A 10491-nucleotide genomic window follows, 5' to 3' on the forward strand; every position below is an offset into this window, starting at 1 on the left:
CTTCCCCTCCCCCACTCCTGCCCCAGCACCGCCCCCTCCAGTGCCTCCGGCCCGCCTGAGGCCCCCTCTGGCTGGCGGGCAGGGTGGGGCCCTTCGCCTGGGTGGCCCTGCCCAGGCCACGATCACTGTGGGGCCGCCTGTCAGCTCCACCCTGCGGTGACCTCTGTGGGTGAAAGGTTGTGGGGCTGGTCTCCTGGGCTGCCCCAGCTGTCCCTCCGCCCTCCTCAGCTCCCCAGACCCTGCGCTCCTCCCACAGCTGCCCTGGGGGGCAAAGCCCCTCGGTCCTGCGCTCGGGGGCCCAGTGCTTCCTGGGCCCTCTCTGGGGCCCTGCTCCGTCCTGCTGGAGCCGGAGGAAAGGAACAGCCTCAGAGCAAGCGTGGTCCTGCCTGCACCCCGTGCCCCAGCCCAGCCACCCTGTCTCCTTATTACGTGACCACAGGGAGGCAGTGAGCCCCACTCTGACCCAGCAGCCTGCCCGGAGCGACCCCTTGCTGACCCCTCTCTCCCCCACAGCTGCTGGATGGCCTGGGAGCCCAGCCTGGGCGCCTTCTACGGGCCGGTGGCCTTCATCGCCCTGGGCACCTGCGTGTACTTCCTCGGCACCTATGTCCAGCTGCGGCGGCACCCGGAGCGCAGGTACGAGCTCAGGGAGCGGTCGGAGGAGCAGCAGCGGCTGGCGGGCCCCGAGGGCGGCCCCGGGACCCCGGGGGGCACGCCGCCCACCCCCGACGGCCTGGCCGCCTCACTGCTGCAGAACGAGCACTCGTTCAAGGCCCAGCTGCGGGCCGCCGCCTTCACGCTCCTCCTGTTTGTGGCCACGTGGGCCTTCGGGGCGCTGGCCGTGTCACAGGGCCACTTCCTGGACATGGTCTTCAGCTGCCTGTACGGCGCCTTCTGCGTGACCCTGGGGCTGTTCGTGCTCATCCACCACTGCGCCAAGCGCGACGACGTGTGGCACTGCTGGTGGTCCTGCTGCCCCGCCCGCCGGGACCCCCACCCCGCAAAGCTCAGCGCCCGCCCTGCCTTTGACGCCAACGGGGACGCGCTGGGACACGTGGCCTGCCTGCAGGACTCGCCGTGTCCCGGTAAGGCGCTGGGCTTCGGCCACCCGTCCACCAGCCACTGCAAGATGACCAACCTGCAGGCCACCCAAGGCCACGTCAGCTGCCTGTCGCCGGCCACGCCCTGCTGCTCCCAGATGCACTGCGAGCAGCTCCTGGAGGACACAGCCCATGTGCACGAGGGGGACGCCTTCGAGCACGACCCGCACCTGCACACGTGCGTCCAGGGCAGAACTAAGCCGCACTACTTCAGCCGGCACCAGGCAGCCGCGGCCGAGCAGGAATACGCCTACCACATCCCATCCAGCCTGGACGGCAGCCTGCACAGCTCGCGCTCGGAAAGCCCGCCCAGCTCGCTCGAGGGCCCCGTGGGCCCGCACGCGCTGGCCTGCTGTGCCCAGGGCGACCCCTTCCCCCTGGTCAGCCAGCCCGAGGGCGGCGCTCCCAGCCCCGTGCTCTACAGCTGTCCGCCACGGCCCGGCAGGGAGGCGGCCCGTGGCCCTGCGCGCCTGGAGATGCTCCGAAGGACACAGTCGCTGCCCTTCGGTGGCCCCGGCCAGAACGGGCTGCTCAAGGGCGATGCGCAGGACGCCGCCCCCTTCAGCTCAGACAGCACAGGCAACATCCGCACGGGGCCCTGGAGGAACGAGACGACGGTGTAGCGGGCAGGGTTCTGTCCCCTTCGCCCCCGCAGCGGGGAATGCCCCAAAGCAGAGCCTTCTGCCCCTGGGGTGGGCGGGGGTCACCGCTCGACCGAGCCTTAGCGGACCCCCACCCACCCCTGCCCGGGAAGGACGTGAGAGGGAAGGCTCTCTGGGCCGCGGCTGCCTCCACAGAGCCCGCGCTCAGGAGCATCACCCGCACCCACAGTCACCTGCTTCCAGCCCACAGCGCCCGCCCCCGGCAGCCACGCGGAGGACCCGCCTGCGTGCCCATGTGCACCCGTCTGCCCCCTGCTGCTTCGACGGCCCTGGCTGCGGCGGGAGGCACCACCGACGTCCCCCACTGTCTCACGTGTGCTTTCTGTTAAGGTTCGTTTTTGGAGGCGGGCAGCCTGCCTGTCGGTCCAGAGCGTCTGTTAACCCCAGGCTAGAGAGCATCACAGAGCCCTGGGCAGCAGCCTCACTCCGGGGACCCTCAGCCTCCTGGGGCCGGCAGGGTCCCCAAGAGGTCTGTGCCCTGGAAACACCCACCACACGTCCTCTAACGTCCACTTGACTTCTGAAGCCGGGCGCCGTCGGGACCGGGGCCTGCCCACCGTGGCGTTTGGGAACAATAAAGTCCCTGTCACAAAGAGAGAGGGTCTGGCACTTCCACGAACATCTGGGCGCAAAGCCCTGACTCAGAGGACACACGTCAATGACCAAAGTCCTTCTGCGACAGCAGCCGCCTGTCCCGCGGGAGAGGCTCTGGGTCCCCACAGAGGCAGGAGCCCAGCCACCCCGAGGGGAGAGCGTGTGCGCCTGTGCAGCCCAGGCTGCCACCCCCGGGTCTGTGCGTGTGTGCGCCCACACACGGTTGTAGGTGCACATCCCACATGCATGTGTGCACTGCCACATACAAGCACATGCCACACACGTGCACAGTATACCATGGGCACACGCGTGTGCTGTGTGCGTGTCACATGCACTGTGCACATATGTCACATACACCACCCGTGTGCACATGCTGCCGCACAGCCATGCACACGCGTGTTTTCCAGCCCCCCGGGTGCCAGGCTTTCCTTGCCCTGCACAGCCTCATCACCAGGCCTTGTCAGCGTCTGCATGGAGGGCGGGGGGCTCCATGAGGACCAGATCTTCCCCACACCCGCTGGGAAGTTACAGGGGAGTTCAGGGGTGCGGGGGGCTCCAGAAGGACCAGGTCTTCCCCACACCCGCCGGGGGGTGGGGCGGGGCGGGTGTGCCCAGTGTCCCAGACACATTGCCCAGTATCTTAGCACAGGAGCCTCAATTCCCGGGTTCTTGTAAACCTGACACTGACCTTGTAATGGACCATGGTGTCCAGTACCTGCATTTTCACAAGACAACCAGACAAGCTACAGATGACCGCCGCAGGGCGGCCCTGGTCTCCACCCCCAGCCTGCTCGCCCGCCCCCCGCCCACGCGACCAGCACCCCGGGGCCGTGCCGATCACTCACTGCAGATGCAGAGCTGTGGACGAAGCTCGTGCCGTCCTCGTTGGTGCTCTGTGAGGCCGGGTCACACATCTGCAAGCCTCTCTGCCCCTTGAGGGGCAGGCCCCTTGGTGCCCGGCTCAGGGCAGGCCGGGGAGCCACGAGGCTGCCCCCAGCTCCCCCAGACGGTGTCCCCCGCCCTCCTGCCCTGCCTCCTCTGGCAGAACAGAGAGCAGCTCATCCCTGAGACCAAAGAGACTGGACGGGAACCAGTGAACCTTGTGGGTCCCAGGGCTACTTCAGCCTCCCAAGTCCACCGGGAGTGTGGTGACACACTCAGGTCACAGTGATGTTCTCCAGGAATAAAAATCCATGACACGACCACATCCGGGGGCACCCCACGTGGACGATCCCCTCAGAGCACGTGGGGTCGGAGGTCAAAGCTACAGACTGCTGTCTGAGGTCTAACCCTGTGTCGCCACTTCCTCGTGCTGTCTGAAGGCTGCAGGCGGGGGTGGAGCCAGAGTGTGCCCCCTGCATGCGTGTGAGAGCATGCATGAGCGTGCCCATGAGCTGAGTGCACCTGTGCGTTGTCTGTTCGAACCGGTGTGTGCACACATGGGAGTCTGTGCATGTCACACGTAAGTCTGTCACGTGTGTGTGTGCGCACTGTGAGAGCATGTGCTCCTGAGTGTGCTGTTGAGAGTTGGGCAGGTGCGTGCCTTTCTGAGTGTGTCGTGTATCCGTGAGAGCATGATAGTGAACATGTGCACATATGCATGCGTGTGTGTGCACTTGTGAGTGCATGCATGTGTGTGAATCATGTGACTGTGTACATGGGGAGGTGTCTCTGTTGTACATGTGAGTGCAAAATAGTACACATGTGTACGTGAGAGTGTGTGTGCATGTGCGTGCCCATCACAGAGGGCATGGGCAGCACCCTTGCCCTGGCCTGGCCGCTGTCTCCCTGCCCCTCAGGGTGGCTCTGACAGCTTACACCGGCCGGGGCCTCAGGGAGCCTCAGCCGCCCTCTCCCCAGCATTGCAGTCCATCCCCAGCGTCAAGGTCCACCCCACCATCAAAGTTCACCCCGAGCGTCACAGTCCATCCTGAGTGTCTGCTGTTGGGGGCCCAGAAAGCATTTGCCCGCAGGCATGGTCAGCCCTGCTGTCTGCAGGGAGTGCTGGTGCTCAGTAAGGGACCCCTGCTGACCCCCAACTTCTCTAGAAGCCCCCGAGCCACCTCTGAACGTTCCAGCCCCGGTAGCCCCTCCGGGTCTGCTGGCGTCAGCGCGGCCAGGCCCACAGGAGGGACGGGGCCAGGATCTGGGCCGCCAGGCTCTGTGAGACAGATCGTCGAGGAGTCTCAGGCCCCGGGACCCCCAGCCTGGGACAGAGTCAGCTCAGAGGACAGAGCGCCAGGCTGTCAGGTGGGGGCAGAGCCCAGGAGCAGCCTCTGGGGTCTAGTCGTGGGGCCTGGGTCGAGTCTGCAGAGGCAGCTGTCGGGCTGGGCCATCGCGCCGGGCTCTGGTGGGGCAGCGGGGGCAGCAGCAGGGACCGCAGCTTCGGGAGGCCTGTCCTCAGCCAGCCGCGGGAAGGGGGCCACAGCGCCCTGGAGCCCGCAGCCCCACCACTGACCCCAGGCCTTTGGGGTCCCAGGTGGGGAGGGGATACTGGCGGGTCCCAGGACTGAGGGTCACCAGCAGCCAGACGTGGGCCAACCAGCCAAGACCCGCCCGAGTCCCGGCCAGGCAGTGTGGGTGCCCCACCCCGGCCTGCTGGCCGCACGCAGCCTGCATAGCCGGTTCTTCTCTAGGCCGAGGTTCAGCAGCCGCTTTCCCCCAACGAGTGATCATCAGGCGCCTGGGCCATAAAGTTGCCTGTCGGATCCACCTGCTAAGAGTGTCCTAGGGCTGGGGAGGGGCGCCTGCTGGAGGCCGGGTCTGTGGCCCCAGAAGCTGGGACAGGACGGGATGAGAGGACACGGGCGCGGTGCCACGGCGCTCACGCCAGCAGGGGTGGATGGCGTGGCCCAGGGACACTGCGGAGGCTGGGGGTGCAGAAAGGCCACACGTGGGGGGGTCACATGGCTGAGAGGCGGCTGCACCACACAGCTGCTACACAGGACAGCGCGGGCCAAGTTCTGCACACGTGGGCGTGGAGGCCCTGCTCACACCCCCAGGAGGCCCGGTGCGGCTGGGACTCGGCTGGGGAGCAGTGGGCTGCGTGTGGCCTGTCTACACGGTCACCGCTGGATCCTGGACGAGCGTTGGGGGCCTGCAAAGGCAGGAGGACCCGCATGGCTGGTCAGATGCTGACCTCCTCTGGGGAGCACGCGGGAACATCAGCAGCAGGGCGGGGTGGAGGGGAGGCCTGGGGACCAAAGCAGCGAGCACACACTTTAGGGGCCCGGTGGGGCCAGGAGCCCAGAGCCCTGGGGTGGGGGGGGGCAGCCAGGAGCCCAGAGCCCCGGGGGTGAGAGGGTGGAGCCAATGAGGATCACAGGCTGGAAGCGGCCAGCTCCTGGGGGGGCCGGGGGAGCAGACGCTTAGCACAAGATTTCAGAGGCCCTCAAACTCAGTAATCAAGACAAGTAAGGTTGTGACACAATGTTTCAAAAAAAAAAAATGATGGGAAAATTCACAATGACCAGCATCAAAATCTTAAATGGAGCCAGAATCAGTGCTGCTGGTGGGCCCTGGGGGCCCTAGTGTGGGCATCGGGGAAGTCTTGCTGACACGCGGCTCAGAGGACAGTCCACGCTGGCATCTGCCAGGTCCTCCCCAGACAGTGACCGACGCGGCCACAAGGAGAGACAGAACCACGCAGAGCTGGCAGAGACGACCTGAGCCAGGTGCAGTGACGGAGTGTGGACGGAGACGCCAGAATCAACCTGCAGGCACCGCAGCGGCCACCCCACCCCTCGAGCTGGAGACACACGAGCTAGAAAACCGGGAACGCTGAGGTGGGGGCGGGCAGCCCAGCTGACTGTCAGCCTGCCCCAGAAGTGTGCGCTGCACTCCACAGTTTACAAAGGGCAGGGGGCGCCCTGGAGGAGGTGGGGGCCCACACGGGTGTGCAGCCCTTTCCAGCCCCTCGGCTGACGGTCCCAGGAACCCCCACGTGAGCGGGAGACACGGGATTCACGGAGGATGGTGGCCTCCCCGCCCCACGCTCAGGACAGGTCAGGGACTCCTTCATCCTCCCCTGCCTCCACTCAGGACCCACTGGGGGAAGCATGCCCCCAGGGTTCACACGGGACCGCTTCCCACCTCCGCCAGGGCCCACCGGGCCCCGTCTCCACCCGCAGGCTCCATGCCCCGCCTGCCTTCCGCCAACCCCAACATGTGGGCCAGGAACCCTTCACGCGTCACCTGTCAAATGCCTGCATCAAGTCCAGGGAGCAGGCTCAGAGAAGTCAAGCGACTTCCAGCATCACACAGCACCTGCCACACCCTTCCCCGGAGGCTCCGGGGCATCAGCTCGGACAGCTCACTTGCCCCTTGCAGGGCCGGGGTGGTTGATCCGCCAGGGACCCTCTGTCTTCACACGGTGAGCCTGCGACAGGCTCTGCTCACTGCCTGCAGGCCCTGTTTTCTGCTTGGTCCATGTCCTCAGAGCTCCAGAGCGGGTAGGGGCTCTGGGACCCCAGTGACCTCTGCATGGGCTGGGAACCCGGAGCGGCAGGAGAGGGGCCTGGGGGGCCACGTTCACGGAAGGATGTCACAGGGCTCCTCCTGGACCAGGGAAGTAGCATCAATGGATGGGTTGGGATTTCCAAGTGAAGACGTCCTCAAGGCCTTGGACGGAGCTCCCGGGATGAAGCCAACAGGCAGGAAGCCATTCTCTCGTTTTCTACAAAGGCTCCAGAACCTGAGGCAGTGAGTACAAACGCTTGGAAGGCACACCTGGAATGTTCACAAACATGTGGAATTCTCTCCATGAGCTGCAAGAAATCATCCTGCACAGAAAGTGTTGGCCTTGGGTTCCAGGGGAGGGCAACCCCCCACCAGAGATGCATCACAAGAGGGTCACGGCCAGCAGGCTGAGCAAGCCACACCCGGGGAGGACCCGACCAGGGTTGGGGCGAAAATGATGGAACTGAACCCCTGGGAGAAAAGGAAAAGCCAGTCTATGAGCCTGACGGTGGGAGGCACTGGCCAGGGGCGGGGACCCCTGAGATGGCCCAGGAGCCCGGCCCAGGTCCCCGGCTGTGTGGGAACCTCCACAGCCGTGCCCTGGAGACGCTGGGGAGGGGAAGCTGAGAGCAGATAGGGCAGCCCCGAAAGGCAGGAACTTGCGTGGAGTTTGGAGCAAAGGGGAGACAGAGACCCTGGGGCATTCCTGTGCCCTGCCTCCCACCATGGCCCGAGGGTCATGGAGTTCAGTATGTGCAGAAATAGACAAAAGAGGAAAAACATAACTGTGTATTTGAGTCTCAACTATTTTTTTTTTTTTGAGAAATATACCCCATTGAAGTGAATGAAATGGAGCCTCTGCTGTTTTTCAAGAAACTTGAGACATCAACACCCGTCCAGGAAAGACAATGTTATTCCAGCGTCTTGCTCACGGGGACCCACACCATAAAGTCAGCTCTGCGTCTCATGTGGGGAACATTCCAGCGTCTTGTTCATGGGGATCCACACCATAAAGTCAGCTCTGCGTCTCATGTGGGGAAAATAGCCAACAAGTTCCGTGTCTTGGCAACGTCTTGTTTAAACTGGGTTTAACTGAGTTTATTCTGTAATTTTGTTTTTAATTATCAACATTTGCTTATGATGGATCAGTGTTAGTCTAGGGGCGAAGAAGTCTCAGCTGGGCCTGCCCGTGGAGCCTGTGGGATGAAGGGAGCACCTCGCTGTTATTAACTCAAAGGGATTGAGGTTAGGCAAAGAAGCAAAGGAGCGGAATGCCTGTGGAGGGCCCAGGGCGTTGGTGGGGGTGGAGGGATGCCCCAGGCCTCCGCCCGTGGGTGGCAGGCTGTCTCTGAAGGGTCCTGGCTCCGGCAGCATGACGCCCCAGGCCCGCGGGCCGCTGGTCAGCAGGGGAGCCGCAGAGCCCGACCCCGAGAGCCAGGCTTCTGCTGTCCTTGGCAGGAGCCACTCACGGACAGCCTGCAGGGAGACACAGCAGGCCCCAGTAGGTCCCTCGGTCAGGGCAGCAGCCGCCCAGCGTGGGGAGGGCTTCCAGGAAGGCGGGCTGGAGGCCCCGGGGCCCCCCCGCCCCCAGCACCTGGGCCTGTCCCCGAACCAGCGGGAAGATCGAGCCGGCCTCCCGGCGGGAACACCATCTCTGTCCAGCAGCGGCACAACCAGGACCCGCACCAGCCCCCAGCCCGGGGGCACAGATGTCCCCGGGGCCCGGCCCTGCCGCAGGCGGTCACAACAGGGGGAAAGCTGTGTTCTGCAGCAGCGCCAACAGAAACACAGACACGCGGCCTGTTCAGCGGTCAAGAAGGCTGCACGTCACGGAAGCCCTTGTCACTCGATCTTAAAGTCCTCCCCAAACCTGTAACTATGTGAGGCGACAGACTTTCTGCGGTGATCATGTTGCAACATTCAAATATACAATAACCATGCTGCACACCCGAAACTCACAGGATGTTACAGGGAATTACTTCAACCAAAAAACTTAAACCTTGTCTTGCTAAAACTGTGTTTAGAGAAAAGTGGTAGATTTAATTAAATTATATAAGAAGAGGAAAAAGCTGGCCTTCCTGGTGGCTCTGCAGTGAAGAACCCGCCTGCCAGTGCAGGAGACACAGGTTTGCTCCCTGGTCCGGGAAGCGAGCACACGCCCCAGGGAAGCTAAGCCTGGGCACCACACCTCCTGAGCCGGCGCTCTAGAGCCCGGAGCCTCAACTCCTGAGGCCCGTGCGCCCTAGAGCCCGTGCTCCGAAACAGGAGAAGCCGGAGCAGGGCTAGAGAACAGCCCCGCTCGCCGCAAGAGAGGAAGCCCAGCTGGCAACAGAGACCCGGAACAGCCAAAAACAAACACGGTTTTAAAAAGGATAGGAAAGGCTGAAAATCAGTGAAGTACACATCCATAGAGACTCAGATGTATAGAGCAGACTTGTGCACTCTGGGAGAAGGCGAGGGTGGGATGTTTCAAGAGAACAGCATTGAAACATGTATATTATCTAGGGTAAAACAGATCACCAGCCCAGGTTGGGTGCATGAGACAAGTGCTCGGGCCTGGTGCACTGGGAAGACCCAGAGGAATCGGGTGGAGAGGGAGGTGGGAGGGGGGACCGGGATGGGGAATACATGTAAATCCATGGGTAATTCATTTCAATGTATGACAAAAACCACTGCAATGATGTAAAGTAATTAGCCTCCAACTAATAAAAATAAATGGAAAAAGAAAAATGGAAAAGAAAAAAAATAAAACCTCCTGAAAAAAATAAAAATAAAAAGGATAGGAAAGGCTGAAAATTAGTGAAGTACACATTCATCTCAAGAATTTTGAAAAAATAGTAAATAAAACTTTCCCCCAAGTAAATTAAATGAAATAATGAAGATAAGAGAAGAAGCTGGTTAAATATATATTCTTTAATAAACAGCATGATCAACACTGCCCTGGCAAATCTAATCAAGACAAAACAAAGCAACAAGTGTCAGGAATTGAGGGGGGTATTATGACAGATCTCAGAGATACTAAAAAGACAAAGAGGAGGTAAAACATGCAACTTAATGCCCGTAAGTCTGAAAAACTGGATGAAACAGACAAATCCCTAGGAAAGCACCACTTAACAAGACTGACCTATGAAAATGTAGGAACAGCTTTTAAGAGTTGTATAACCATTAAGGAAAAAGAAATGCAAAAAAGCAAAACGGCTCTCGGAGGCGGCCTCACAAATAGCTGTGAAAAGAAGAGAAGTGAAAAGCAAAGGAGAAAAGGAAAGATATACCCATTTGAATGCAGAGTTCCAAAGAATAGCCAGGAGAGATAAGAAAGCCTTTCTCAGTGATCAGTGCAAAGAAATAGAGGAAAACACAGAATGGAAAAGACTAGAAATCTCTTCAAGAAAATTAAGATACCAAGGGAACATTTCATGCCAAGATGGGCACAATAAAGGACAGAGATGATATAGACATAACAGAATCAGAAGATATTAAGAAGCAGTGGCAAGAATACACGGAAAAACTATGCAAAAAAGATCTTAAAGACCCAGATAACCATGATGGTATGATCACTCACCTAAAACCAGACATCCTGGATGCGAAGTCAAGTGAGCCTTAGGAAGCATCACTACGAACAAAGCTAGTCGAGGTGATGGAATTCCAGTTGAGCTATTTCAAATTCTAAAAGATGA

The 10491-nt window shown here is 60.9% G+C and overlaps 1 protein-coding gene across 1 annotated transcript in view; it reads left to right on the forward strand.

Moving 5' to 3' along the window:
• ADGRA1 (adhesion G protein-coupled receptor A1) overlaps positions 1-2357 on the forward strand; it is a 35493-nt gene extending 33136 nt beyond the window's left edge. The window contains exon 7 of the mRNA XM_070470530.1: positions 514-2357. Coding sequence (XP_070326631.1) covers positions 514-1723 — 1210 coding nt within the window. The 3' untranslated portion in view covers positions 1724-2357. The remainder of the gene's footprint in view (positions 1-513) is intronic.
• The last annotated feature ends 8134 nt before the right edge of the window (positions 2358-10491 follow it).

The sequence above is a fragment of the Odocoileus virginianus genome, chromosome 7, assembly GCF_023699985.2.
Source record: "Odocoileus virginianus isolate 20LAN1187 ecotype Illinois chromosome 7, Ovbor_1.2, whole genome shotgun sequence".
In the NCBI taxonomy this organism is placed as follows: Eukaryota; Metazoa; Chordata; class Mammalia; order Artiodactyla; family Cervidae; genus Odocoileus; species Odocoileus virginianus.